This window comes from Montipora foliosa, chromosome 5 (genome assembly GCF_036669935.1).
Source record: "Montipora foliosa isolate CH-2021 chromosome 5, ASM3666993v2, whole genome shotgun sequence".
Taxonomy (NCBI): Eukaryota; Metazoa; Cnidaria; class Anthozoa; order Scleractinia; family Acroporidae; genus Montipora; species Montipora foliosa.
Genome location: NC_090873.1, coordinates 27,411,919 through 27,426,918, shown reverse-complemented (window position 1 = coordinate 27,426,918; position 15,000 = coordinate 27,411,919). Strand labels below are relative to the sequence as shown.

The 15,000-nt window shown below is 39.4% G+C and overlaps 1 protein-coding gene across 1 annotated transcript in view; it reads left to right on the top strand.

Moving 5' to 3' along the window:
* Window positions 1–7,137: 7,137 nt before the first annotated feature.
* The window catches only part of LOC138003846 (uncharacterized), a 33,864-nt gene continuing 26,001 nt past the window's right edge, over window positions 7,138–15,000 (top strand). The window contains exons 1-5 of the mRNA XM_068850110.1: window positions 7,138–7,269; window positions 7,794–7,906; window positions 8,543–8,737; window positions 9,820–10,030; window positions 11,692–12,017. Of these exons, the coding sequence (XP_068706211.1) occupies window positions 7,164–7,269; window positions 7,794–7,906; window positions 8,543–8,737; window positions 9,820–10,030; window positions 11,692–12,017 (951 nt within the window). The 5' untranslated portion in view covers window positions 7,138–7,163. The remainder of the gene's footprint in view (window positions 7,270–7,793; window positions 7,907–8,542; window positions 8,738–9,819; window positions 10,031–11,691; window positions 12,018–15,000) is intronic.

The following is a 15,000-nucleotide window of genomic DNA, read 5'->3' as shown; positions in this document are numbered from 1 at the left end:
ATGTTGATTCTCAAAGCCAGCAAGTGCTCTGGGCCAGAATGCCACATATATTTTGCGAAATTAATTTTCTTTCACGGTTTATTTTGTTGCTTAGGTTGACCATTGCTTTTGCAAAGTCAAGATTTCTCCGAGTTTTAGACGACGTTGACCGTCTTTTCACTAGCGGTTTTTAAGGTCGCTTAGTGAGTGACAACCGGAAACCGCGTGAAAACAGTTGCTTTTCCAACTGGCTTAAAGTTAAACGAGTCGGCAAACGTCAGTGGAATTCTCATTAAATTTAAGCCACTAAACCAAGGTAGCTTAAAGGGGCTATATGTCACGTTATTTTAGGGTGTTTCGGGAAAATCTTTAGTTAATAACGAGTTTGAACTCGAAAACGGTAATGTGCAGGGGCACCCAACGAATCTGTTCCTTACATTATCTGTTCCCCAGAGGAATCTTGCTGGCTGGCAAAAATACAGGTGTTTCGATTTAAAGCTGGCTGGGAAATTTTGTTATTGATAGAGGTTTTGCCTGGGAATTACTGACTTTTTCTAGCATTTCAACTCGAGCTGGCTGTAGAAACTCTCTGAAGACTGAGGACGACTAAAAAAATAAAAAAAAGAACCCCTTCCCTCTCCCTGAGAGTAGTCACAAACATACGACGGCTGGTCAGAATGATTGCGCTTGCGGAAAAAACCTGTTTTGTCCCGGTTTTGTTGCTTTTGTTCGGTCGTTTTGGATCGAGAGATTTGAAAGGGCGTGGAATTCCTGGCTAGGAAATAAATTTGATCAGTTGGCTGGGAAACCAACCAATTTTATCTAGCTGGCTGGGAAATTTCTTGTGTGTCTTGCTGGGAAAAAGGAAGAGATAATGCTTTCCCAGCAACACTGAAAAACACCTGAAAATGCCTTAATAACATTTATTTTCATTAACTGGGGTATAATAATACATTTTACAACAAATTGGTCGTTGGGTGCCCCTGAATGTGGAATTCCTTTACTGATAAAGTCATCCTTACATCACAAACAAGAAGATTCTGAACAAAAACGACTTTTATCCAGGCGACTTTCCATAAACTTGAAAAACACCGGGCCGACTTTTTTCAAGATTACCCAAATGTAATCCGTTTCAATCTTGTCCATTTGTGTCCATCCATGCTTCTCTTTCATTTTGCTGTATTTCTTTTATTTTGTTCAACAGTTTTAAGTGGTTTTTGTGATGTTTCATTCCTTTTTTTGGGCATTTTGAGTGTAACGAAATTACCGGTACATCATTTTGCGTGACATAGCCCCTTTAAGAGAGCTGGCAATTACTTTCGGCCAATGAGGAGTCGCTTGCTGTGATACAAATCGGAAATACAACAGGCGTGCTATTTTTATTACAGTTATTGTTGTATTGGCACGTGCTCTCTCCTCATTTAATCTTACCCGTGAAAAACAATTCTGCAAATTCTGCAAACAAACCACTTTCAGGAATGTTGAGCGAGAAAACACAGCCGTTATAATATAATTTATCAGCGTCACATCTCATGCTGCATTCTTGGTTTTCACGCGAGGTCAGAAAAACCTAATATATAGATTTAGCCAAGCCTAAAAGCGCAGCTCCGGTTTCTAACCCTAGAAAGGCAGAAAGTGTATAAACTATATGGAAATAATCATGTTTCTGCATAGAGTACAAAATTAATAGTCATCATTGTGTACAGTTTACAGTGATTAAACACCTCTGAGCTGACAGCAGTAAACAAAGAAGTCTTGCAAACAATAACTAACAATTTTAATCAACAACTAACTGACTGATAATCTTTACACCCTCTCTCTTCAGTTTGTACGTTATAAAGAGGCTAAGACTAAATCCTTCTATATGAATTTTGTCTCGGTTCTATTTTGCATTCGGGTTCCCTATTTTCGTCACGCCTGAATCATTAGGTACACAAAGTTATGTCAAACAACAGTAATGATATTGGTTTTTTTTTTGTTACTGTGCGCTTACCGTTGCCAGTTGTAATGCTTTTTTCTTATTTATCATTGACAACTTTCTGACGGTAGTGGCCAATGACAATGAAAGAAATGAGGGAGGCAGAGTCTGTAGGAAAGCGTGCACAGAACTTGACAACTTTGTCTCTGTAGCGTATCCTAAGGTGATTAATTGTCTTAATTGAATATTAATCAAAATTCATTACAAGTGGCAACGATGCAGCACTTAACTGAAATTACGTGTCAGAGCACACGCAATCTCTTAACCTCGTCATAAATCAGGCAAGGCATTTCTAGCACTCATCACCCTTCAAAAAATATACAGACAGCTTTATCTTGTTGAATACTGAATACAGGATGTAGTCACTCAAAAGACGTAGAAGCTAAAGAGGTCTATTGCAGTGCTCTGAGTTGACCTCTGATACGCTTGGCTAATTTCACGCCTAATTGCAGCACGCGGTAACGTGCATCACTGTGAGTATTTCTTTCTTTATTTTCACGAGTTCGCCCTTTAGACTTTCAGTTACGAAGTTGGTTTAGTTATAACCTTTCTGTTTCTCTGTTTACAATTTGCAAGGTCACTGCATATCTAATTACTGGGTTGCCATATGGGAATCCAGTCGGAAAACGAGTTAAATTTAGTCGCTTTCTATTTTTTTTTCCGTTTTGGGAAAAGTCTTTCCCGTCACTGCCCTGCTAAGTGGTGTCTTTCTGCATAGAATCTTCTGCGCGTATTTTGGTAGGTTTCATGGGGTAGTAGAAATTGCGTAGATTTCTCTGGTAGACACTGTAGAATATTTGATTAACCTGCAATGGCGTCGAAGTCATTTTGTGGTCCCTTATAGAGCTCAAGAATAGAACGTCAATTGGGTAAACAAGACAAGCGGTGAAAAATAAATATCTGGAATCTGAAAAGCGACGAGTAATGGACTTCGACAACAATCTTGCGCCTGTCGAGCCGTAATCAAAGTGAGCTGTATTTCTAATTTTACCAAGCGTTGTGTTATGTACAACACTGAACCCAAATAGAAAATTTTCTGGTAATTTATGGGTTTAACAAGGACAGAGAAGGAATCGAACACCTTAAGTGGAGCTGTGATCTCTGTTGTCTGGCTATTTATATTTATTTGTACTCAACTCTGCACAGTCTTCCGGTAACAAATGGATATTTCACTAATTCTTGTTATATTTATTTTGTGCTCAACTCTGCACAGTCTTTAGGTAAATAAATAATTGGAAATGTGACAGCCAAGAATTATTTGAAAGAAAGCTTGTTGTCTATTTTGTGCTTCATTATTCAAGGAAAAGGTTCTTCAGGAAAGGGTTTGATCCTGAAATATATTAATATTTTGTTGCGTATGGTAATTTGACACGATTGGGTTTCTTGTTTTCAAGCACGCAATGAAATAGGAAGGGCTTTTTACCTCTGATAGCAAATATGTTGTTTGTTTCAATAAATTTTTCGCTGGAAAAGGTTTTTTGAGATTTCCCGGCCCTTTGTGAATTCATCATGTTGTGTAATATTCGAGCTTAACAAATTTCCATACGTTGGTTGAAATGTGATACGCGAGGATTTTTTATAAAGATGACAGAAATGTTTTCTTTCTGACGAATGGTTAATAGGCCGGTAGCCAAGTTTTTAACGTCAGGTTAAAAGATCTGTGTTGTTATTATAGTGTAAAATGATGTTTATTTGGTAAGGCAACAATATTTCTTTAACTTTCCTGGTTAATCCAATTTATTGCTGGGACTTACTAGCGCGAAGATAGTTTACATTACTCATGCTTTTTGGGAATTTTGAGTGTCATGAAATTAGATCATTTTACGTGACATAGCTTCTTTTTTTCAACTGTATGTCGCTTTAATCTAACCCAAAAACATCCATATAGTAAAAAAACTTTATATTTATTAACCATTTCCTTTGCTTTTGTGCTTGTCAGCATTGTGATTTGCGATAATTCGCAAGTCCGTTTTGTATCTCATAGATGTTTAGATTTTTTTTCAATTACAAACTCTCTTTTGATTGGCCGCTCAACCACATGATCGTGTAAACGTTTCACTAGATACGATTCTCAGGAACCCGACAGTGAGGGCTTCCTGATCCGACAGATGAAATGTAAATGTTCAGTTAAATATTACACCAAAATTAAAAAAAACCAAAGACGGAAGTTTCTTGGCTAAATAGTACGTTGTTTACTCTGAAAACGACGCACTATTAACATTCTTTCCCGTAGTTCAGTCAGTTGACACAAGGTGATCACATGCCCGGTTGCCTAGCGCGTGATCAATTTCTTCCTTTTGACAGAACATCATGACCTTCCCCTTGATTCATAGAAGTCAGAGACTGCAGAAATTTTAGTGTTTTTACGATCGATTGTCATTAATCTCTCGATGAGAATCCGATTCAGAGTTACATGTAAAAACTATGTTATTTTTTTCTTCATCTGTCTTTGGCTTGTCTTTTACTGTTAACTCCCGGCTTTTATGGTACTTTTTGGTGCAAAGGTAATGCCAAAACGTTTTTTGACCTGGCATCAGATTAGACTGAAAAGAAGAGGAATTATGAAGCGGAAACCCTATCTTCATTCAGCCCTTCCTTAGAGTGTGCAATATACGGATGCTTAGCGCAACTGCAAGACATGCATGACATGCAGGAAACGTCCGACAGAGCAATTTGCAGTTAGCTTTTTTGCAGACTATTTAAAGAAGGAACGAGTGAGTTTTACTCAAGAGCGTGTTTTGTTATCTTTAAAATGAGTTTATTACCAAAGTTTAAAAAACTAAAATACCTCAAAACGGGACGGGACATTACAAAATAATTAAATGTGTGAACGTGTGAGCCAAAAGGCCTCTGCTGGCACGACGTCTGGGTGACCCCTCAAATGGTCTTAATGACCCCCCACTTGAAAAGATTAACTGGAACGCTGTAGTTCAATACGAGAAACTAAATATTTTAAGCAAGAGCCGATACAACGTAGATTTGATTTTAGTGGTGTACTATATTTCGGCTGGCCAAACCAGCCTTCTTCAGGCAGGGGCACCCAACGAATCTGTTCCTCACATTATCTGTTCCACAGAGGAATCTTGCTGGCTGGCAAAAATACAGGTGTTTCGATGAGCTGGCTGGGAAATTTTGTTGTTGATAGAGGTTTTGCCTGGGAATTACTAACTTTTTCTAGCATTTCAACCCGAGCTGGCTGTAGAAACTCTGAAGACTGAGGACGACTAAAAAAAAAAAAAAAAAAAAAAAAAACCCTTCCCTCTCCCAGAGAATAGTCACAAACTTACGACCGCTGGTCAGAGTGATTGCGCTTGCGGAAAAAACCTGTTTTGTCCCGGTTTTGTCGCTTTTGTTCGGGCGTTTTGGATCGAGGGATTTGAAAGCGCGCGGAATTCCTGGCTGGGAAATAAATCTGATCAGCTGGCTGGGAAACCAACCAATTTTATCTAGCTGGCTGGGAAATTTCTTGTGTGTCTTGCTGGGAAAAAGGAACAGATAATGTTTTCCCAGCAACACTGAAAAACACCTGAAAATGCCTTAATAACATTTATTTTCATTAACTGGGGTATAATAATACATTTTACAACAAATTGGTCGTTGGGTGCCCCTGTTCAGGTACAATGAGAGTTTACATTGAATTGCTTCTATGTACATATATATAGTAAATGGATGTTGACGTAATACTAGAAGAAAATGTGATAAACATGGCAGTTACAACGAATTTGAATTCAAATACTAAGAGTAACGGAAAATTAAGGAAAATGACTCTAAATAATAAACTGAAATCTAATACGTTTCTTCGAGGATATTAAGACCGTTGGAATCAATTGCCCTGCCTTTTGAAATTAAAAAAAAGCTTCCCTGGCCTTACGGATCGAGTCTCTGTTGGAAAATATTTTTTCGATAGGAATTAATTGCATGTCCTTAGAGATGTTGTGGGGAGAGGAGAGGAAATGTTCTGCGACTGAAGTAGGTTTGGATTTGGTGTTAGCGTTGTCTAAACTTTGCGGCGGTGTTCATTAAAACGGTCTTTTAGACGTCGTTTAGTTTCTCCTATGTACTGTAGATGGCATCTGTTGCATTGAATCATGTAGATAAGGTTTTTAGTTTCGCAAGTTATGTGGGAATTAATGGAGCGTGTTTCACCAGTAGAGAAGAATGTGTAGTTGGTTAGTCCATGGAAAATGTAAGGACAGGTAGCGCAGTTTTTGCCACAGCGAAAAGGAACGGGAGGAAGTGCGGAATTAGAATGAGTTACATTAGAGGACAGTTTAGCTGTTACCAGCAGGTCTCGAAGGTTAGGGGAGCGCCTGAAGGCCACAACAGGTAGAAGATGTAGGAAAGCATTTTTGCAGCGGTCAGAAGAAAGAAGTAGATTGTAGTGTCTTTTTATTATGTTGGAGATGGAAAGAAGTGATGGATTATAGGTCGTCATGAAAGGTATGCGTTCGGGTTTGTTTATCTGTTTAGGTTGTAGGATATGTATGCGGGGAATGTCTGCAGCGCGTTGTATTTGTTCAGTAACAAAGTCGCGTTTGTAACCTCTTTTCAGAAGGTATGTCGTTAGTTTGGCCAGCCGAAATATAGTACACCCCTAAAATCAAATCTACGTTGTATCGGCTCTTGCTTAAAATATTTAGTTTCTCAACTTGTAATTACGCCGATCAGATCAAGCCACTGATCCAACGTATACCGACAGGAAGATTGTCTAACGTTGCTTGCTTCAAAACTCTGTAGTTCAATACCACCCAACTCAGTGCCTTATGTTTTTGTGTAACACGTAGCACAGGCAACCCAGTGTACGCTCATGGTAATGTTAATGGTAATGAATTTATCTAGCGCATTTTCTATTAACATATTCAAATGCGCTTTTACAAGCAAGGGATCTATGGGTGAGACCGGACATCTATGGGTGAGATCGGACATCAGCATATGTCATATGTCATGGAGCGTCTTTTTATATTTTATCCTGAGGGAGTCTTTTACTGTGTAACCGCATCCCCAAGGGTAACATGAAACCTGAGCTGAACCAAACCCAAGCAATTTACCCTACGGAAGCTAAGGCTCCAAACCCAAGGTGTATGTAACCACAGCTATTGTAACGCTCATTAAAAGTTAGTTTTTGTACGTTTCCTTTGAAGCAGTTGTTTCATTTGTCAGTCAGAAATTTGCATTTGTTAGTGGCTTTTAGAGAGACGAAAAGACAATGGAAGAATCAGAAAGTGGAATAAATCTACAAGAATTGTCAAATAATGATCAAGATGAAGCCAAAAAGAAAGAAGCCAAAGAGAAAGAAGAGAGAGAAGAACAAGGTAGGTTGATACGGAGTTCCCGCAAATGTTTATGATGAAGATTGAACATTGGCTTGTCTTGGGACACGATTTGCAAACAAAAGATGTAGTGATTCATGTTACTTTGTTGTCGACCATGTAAAGGTGTCAATAGCTTCCGAAAATTTAGGTACTAACAATCATGTAAAGCGTTTTCCCTTTTCAAAAGTGAACTATGTTTGTGGTCAATGATAAACCCGGTAATTGTTCTGGATTTGTTGAGGACAAATCTTTCAATTTGTTATTGCGACCATCTATTGTCTACTAGGAGCGTTTTTCTAGTCTGCGTATAGGAAGCGTTGCCGTATGATCGCAGAAATGTCCGCATTTTGGCAGCATAATAGGGACCTCTCGAAAGAAATCAAGATATCACTGTCTATTGCCTGGCATCAGTATCGTGAAACTTTCTCTAGTGACTCTCATCCTGAAGGTACACCCACTGAATCAAAATGCGCTCTTTTATAACTGTTTTTAAAGCAGAGGTGACTGAGTCTTTTCCTCCTTAGAGTCTCGATTGATGGATACGATTGTGACAGGGGATGTGGAAGAAATAACAGACAGGCTTAACCCACGAGCTTTAACAAAATGCAAGAACAACACATTGTATATGGCAATGAAGGTAGATGACATATAAAGCCTCTTAATAAGACTCCCAGGCGAAACGTTTCGGAATGCTCGTGGAAAAAATTAGAATTAAACCGATATTAAATGCAGACAAATTTGGGTACTGCTCGAGTTTGATTTGACCTTTAAAAGATGCCATTTAAAAACGGACAGACAGTATACAACCCTAAACGATACCTTGACGGTTAAACTTCGTGACGTTTCTTCTTGGACACCCTAAGTAAGACCAAAATCAGTGATTTACACCCCTGCACGAGACGACGAGTATCCCCAAGAGATAAAGCTACTTTGATAAAAAAAGTATTTATCACCAACCAGCAGATACGTACGGAAGACCTTACTCAGTTTAGATGTTTTACTGTGATCTAGAGAAATTTTTTGCAGTGGTAAGATTTCTAAAATCTTTGTGATATATCAAAAATACCTAGAATACGAGAGAGAAATTGTGAACAGCTGTAAGATGTGACTTTCCTCCGAAAAAAACTGATATGATAGCACCAAACGGTCTCGTCCGCGAAGCAGTCGTCATTTAGGAGCCGAACACATAAACTATATATACGTTACGCCGTTTGTTTGCGAGGTGAATGTTTATCTCTATGAGGCTTGACACATTATTGTGTTCATTTGTTAGGCAAGCAGTGAGCTGCGTCGTAGAGCAGACAAGAAGGAACAAGACGAGGAAGAGTTTACAAATTTGGCCAACTCTGTGGACGAGTTCTCTTGCTCGCTGTTAAATCCGTTAAAATCAGATATAGAATTCCGCCATACTTTTGCCGATTCACTGGATCAAGTCATCGATGATGCTATAGAAATGGAACAAAAAAAGGTAAGAAACCAAAGCTTTTAAACTCGGTCGGCTTAAGAATGTTTCAGCGTAAGTTGCCCAGTTCAAATGACCCTCGCTCATAACACAAAAGAACTGTCCGAAAGCATGTCCTTGTGGTGTTCACCGTGGAGATTCTGTATGCACAACCTGACCTGACCGTAGTCCATTTGCAACTTTCTGGAAGTTTGAACAAGAAATTCAAGGGGAGAGGTGGATCGCACTTGAAACTGACAGAGCCAAGAGTCTGAATATATGGCGGGCTTTTTGTCGGATGTGTGAGTATGACAATTCCAGTTTCCCGTTAAACGGTTAACGCAAAGAAACAAACAGAAATAACAACAATAACAACAACTCCAACAGCAAGAACTGAGAACCACTGAAACGAAACTACTTCTGCACTAAATTTGTTTCACTTTAAAGTGCCACTACGATGAAAATTTTGCATGTCCTTTTTTCTTTAGGTTTTGAAAATAGACGTACTAAATAGGTATCATGCCAATTTTTATCTCAAAATTCCCACGGAAAGTATGATTATTGTAACGAAGTTTTTCGGTTTTCGCTGTCCGCCATTACTCGAACGGCAAATGACCGTGGGCGAGGAAAAGGGTTGGGTCTAGCTGGATCGCCTGGGGTCTGACGTGATATGCGCAACGCTCAAAATAAGCGCGGCTAATTTCCCATTTCGTCTATTAGATGTGAGAGATCGCCGAGTTGGTTTTCGCTGATATTATATACATTACTCCTTGATCGACTTGTTCGCTTTGTCAAACGCCCGCGAAGCGATGCGCGTATGTTTTCACTAGCCAAGTCTTGCGTGAAGACCGCTTACATAATAATCGCAGGCTTCTCCAATGACGTCCGAGTAATGGCGGACAGATTTTTAGCGGTTTTTGCCTGGCTATTTCCCGACTTATCTCGCTTCTATCGTTCCAAATTTAAATGCACTATTTTATTTTGAACATATTGACTTAATTGACGTTGAAAAAATTCGAAAAGAAAACCAAACATTTTCGTCGTAGTGGCACTTTAAGAGTACTTTAATTACGTGAATTAATTGACGAATTCTCTTTTTTCCATTGTAGATTTTAGCACATCCAGTGCTTCATGGCTTAATGAACAACAAATGGTTCGGTGAATTCCGCACTCTGAAAAGATCGTCCTGGCTGAGTATTCAATATTGGAAGTGGTGTCTTCTCAACATCTGGTGTGTGTTCGACGTGCTGCTGTTTCCAGTTCTCTTCGTTCTGTTTTACATTATTCACATCTGCAGAGATAAGTGGCGAAAAAAAAGAGGTAATTTATTGCAACGCTCTGCTAATCAGTACCGACGTATGGCTCTAAAACTCCGAGTTCAACACTTACTCGTTCGAAATAACCCTTGGAATGAAGTAAAGGTAACATTCTTCAGACACTGGAGATCGCTTGGGAAGTCGCGGAAATGTTCTCCAAAACTCCATCGGAAGTTCACGAAACCTATCCGGAGTGGAATTAATTCAGGAGATATATATTACGTGCTTTCATAGAGTTTATTTTTAGTGCCACAGATCAGGTCTTTCAAAGTTCAAATGAAAATTTCGCCAATACTACTTGTGTTTTTTTTTTAGTTGAATAAGTTAGGAAATGAACCTCAACGCTAGACTATTACATTAAAATTCTGAGTAATTTTTAGCGATTTGGTGTTGGATCATTGTAACTATGAGATAGTCGTCGCGATCTTACAAAGATCAAAACCTCTATATCTTTGTATAAAATTTGGGAACCCCATGTGCTGTCAGACTTGGAGACAAAGGCATGAATTTTAAATGATGTTTGCAAGTTGACGATACCATCTAAATTTAGAAGGTGAGTTAGTACATTTATTAAGGCCCGTACCAAACGCCGCTCCATTCATGCACCGAGCCTGGGAACTGGGAAGTGAAGATGTTAAAGTCACGGCAATGAACATGTACAAGTACAAGGAAAGGTTACGCTTATACAAACGTTAGCCGTGTAGCACTTATATCCCACGGCCTGCTCCCGTCTGACCTTGTAGCTCAGTCGGTAGAGCGGCGGAGATCTAACCCGAAGGTCGTGGGTTCAATTCCCACCCTGGTCAGAGTTTTTCTCTGTCCTTGTGTGGGCCCATTTCCATCAGTAGGGCTAACGCTCACATGGTTCATATGGGATTGAAATCTAGCACTTCACATTACACTCTATTCAGTTAACTCTGTTTAAAATATAAGTGCTACACGGCTAACGTTTGTATAAGCGTAACCTTTCCTTGTACTTGTACATGTTCATTGCCGTGACTTTAACATCTTCACTTCCCACGGCCTGCTCCCGTCTGACCTTGTAGCTCAGTCGGTAGAGCGGCGGAGATCTAACCCGAAGGTCGTGGGTTCAATTCCCACCCTGGTCAGAGTTTTTCTTTGTCCTTGTGTGGGCCCATTTCCATCAGTAGGGCTAACGCTCACATGGTTCATATGGGATTGAAATCTAGCACTTCACATTACACTCTATTCAGTTAACTCTGTTTAAAATATAAGTGCTACACGGCTAACGTTTGTATAAGCGTAACCTTTCCTTGTGTTTATTGAGTTAGGTTCGGCACATGAGCGGAGCGGCGTTTGTATCGGGCCTAAGGAACAAAATTGCGTATCATCCGCAAATATATTCTGATAGATTTAAGAATGTATTTTTTAATAAGTTTATTTTTAAATATGATCTTTAGTTTATTTATTTATCCATTTATTTTTGGATAGTGTATTTCTTAAAATTTTAAGACATTTGTAAATGTAACTTAAGATATGTCTGTCTTAAGAGGAATACAGATTATTATTATTATTATTATTATTATTATTATTGTTATTGTTATTGAAATCTTAATGATATCACAATGAGTACAAGTTAATGTTTAGGACCTGAAATACTGTAGCCTTAATACAACTATAAGATGTTGTATTCTTTCACCATAGATGTCGCCATTGTCTTTCTCGTCAATGCAACTTCTGAGGTCGCCCCAGAGGCGTTTCGCGTTATGAAAGACTCCATGAAATATATTATCAACAAATATGGCAGTGATCGAGCCAAGTACCACATCATCATCCGACATCCGGACGACAACAGCTTTCTCCAATCACATAAAATTTGTTTCAACACCAACAATATCAATGTAACGGCACTTACAAACGCCGTTGAAAATCTTCAAAGGAGAAACGAGGCTCTTCCAACTCTTCACAAAGATCTACAGAAGGCTAGTGAAGCTTTTGAGAGCAACACACTTCAGAAAGACGCAGAAAAGGTAAGGTTATCATCATCATCGCTGTCGTCGTCGTCATAAAGGAACTTAAGCAACGTTAACGGCGACGGCAACGAGAACGTCACAAAATTGCATGTTTGGTGAGTAAAAACAATAACTTTGCATGCCCTGCATATGCGTTTTTCATTTTTGTCCATTTCTTTGCCGTCGTCAGCAAAACAACGACTTGAAATAGCCAAATGTCAGGTTTTATGAAGAGCGTCAACACTTCGAGATAAATTTTCATTTTCTCCCATAAATTAAACGCCGTTCCGACTAGTGTCATTCTTGAGGAACTACCACACCCTTGTCATATGAAAAAGGTTGAAATAGTCACGAATTGATAAAAATAACGCAGATTTATATTCAGAGATGACGTTCTCGTTGCCGTGGCCGTCGTCGTTGCTTAAGTTCCCTATAAGCAGTAACAACGGCTACGCTGAGGACAACGCCTTGTAAAAAATGGATTTTCATTTTACAATCGAATCTCTCAGATGGCCAGATCAGACCAATTCGCCTATCGGTCTGAAAACTCTATCAGGCTATCAATGTAATGACAGCGTTCAATTCCAAAAGAAAGTACGAAAAATCGTCGTGGTTCACGTCCTCCAAAATATGAAGAACGTGCAACATCGTCCCCAGGGCTTTTTTAAACCTGTCTTTGGGTGGGGCGCCCCTCCCAAGGCCAGGGAAAAGCGCCCTGGGGACAACGTTAAGACCTTACGCAAGGAGGACGGCGATGCCAACGAGAACGTCGTCTAAAAATATCATTATTGTAATAATTTCGTGATAACTTCAAGTCGTTCGGAATGGAAAGTGTGTATCAGAAATAACACACAAACAGCGGTGACAAATATCAGATATAAACGCATCCTTTTTGAAATTATCTTTTACTTGACGTTTCGTATGCTTCTGTATACATCTTCAGAAGTGACGGTTAATACAAAATTGGAGTTTTAAATATATAGGATTACTAACTAACTAACTATTAACTATTAAGTAACAATAGAGGTGACAAAAAAAAGTATGAAAGACACAGTTTTTGGCTGCTGACATATTCATTTAAGGTCGGCTTTAAACCTTTGATCAACAGTGTCTCTTTTATTTTACAGTGAGTGTCGCCCTTTCGCTAAAACCTCAAAATGATCCCATTTTAAACTGTGACCAGTTGATGTTACATGGTCCGCAAGAACCGACGTATGATGGCCATTAATTAATGCTTTAAAATGTTCAGTTTTTCTGTCATGCAATCGTCTTTTGGTTTTTCCGATATAAAAATCATTGCAGTCCCAACAAGCAGCTCTAAATACAATCTTAGCCATTTGGCCACGGCTAAGTCTATCTTTGTAAGGAAAGATAGATTTAATGCAGCGAGTGCTTCGAAAAATCACTCCAAGGTCAACGCACCCGTAGAATTTATTAATACACGACATAATTTGTTTACTAGCGATTTTGCTTTGTAGCCCTAAATAAGGTAAAACTAAGAAAATGTTCTTTTTAGGAACTGTGATGGATGGGGTCGATGGATGGGGTCGATGTGACATTAATTAAGTTGTAGAAATAAAATTGGCATGAACGGTGTGGTTTTTTGGGAAGAACATTAAAAACATCTACAATACTCGTCACATTTGTTGGAACACCAATCCCCGTTTCCCCCTTCCTCCAGTGTTGATTTCCACAACTACTAGTAGTCGCCCGAAAAATTCTCACACAACATTGAATTGGGGGAAGGGGATGTGGTATAAGCTACGATCTTGTAACACGATGATTCTGACCATTCGCTAAGTGTTCCAACTAAATATGTCTAGTATTGTAGGTATCGGAGAGGCTGAACACTTACGCACGCATGCGCTGACGGAATGTTTGAAGACGAGACGAGAAAAATATGCACACCTCCAGAAGTGGCGCTGGAGCGTCGTACCAAACGAGTCATCCCGGGATTTTGGCCCGTGCGATCGCTTTTGGACGCAGTTGGCCCTTCGCTGCTTTCTGCTACCGACCTCGCCTCCCGGTACGGCATTGAGGGAGGGATATGTCGGCTCCTAAACCATATGAGACAAATCCCACGCCTACTCACAGCTCCAAACCGCCCTTGTCATTACAAGTTAACCTAAGGTTTCGATGGCTTATGTATTCAAGAGAAAAGTCATTTTATCTGTCATATGGTAAGCACTGGAGTCGCAGATTACAAAGTGCACGCATGCGCCCTGCCGAAGGTAACATACATGCATGCATAAAACTTTATTTCATCTCGAATTTCAGAATCTAATCTTCGAGACATAACTGGTTGTTCTAGGTGTATTGAGGGACAGAATGTAATTTCCACGAAGATCATGCATAAGAAGAGAACCGGAGAGAAAAGGTTTTTTTCATATATGCAGGACAAGCCTTTTCTTTCTTTAACTACTTTTATACAATAATATGAGGAAATTTTGAATGCGCTTATTGCATAGAGATGTAGAGTTTGACTTAAGTAGTACGTAAGAGGACAGGTAATCGCAAATATAAATCTCATTACTTTCTTATTTACATTATACCGTTTCTTTAACAAGAAATTACTAAAGGCCAGGCCGAATTTCCTATGATAAAAAGTCTACGTTAACAGCACGCACCTTGGCTACTCCTTAGTATCCGCCTAGAAATCTTCTTCTCGCTACTTTTTCCTCATTTGATGAGGACCAGTCTCCGCTTGCCTCCTTCATGCCCAAAAGAAATTCTGGGTAATTCGGCCCTTCCATGACAAGGAAGACCCCTGATTCTCATTTCATAGATTTTGTTATGAGTGTGGAGCCACCCAGTCCTACCGGCAAAATACAGCATCGATTGAAGTTTTTAGCTTTCAAAACTTGCTCAAATTGTATCGGTACGTCCTGGAATTCGTCCACAGAAAGGCCAGAGAGACGACTTCACTGGTGCTGTGAACCGCCATGTTTACAACAGAGCAATTTAGGCGTTCCAGTGTGCATGAAATCATCTCTCACCTCTC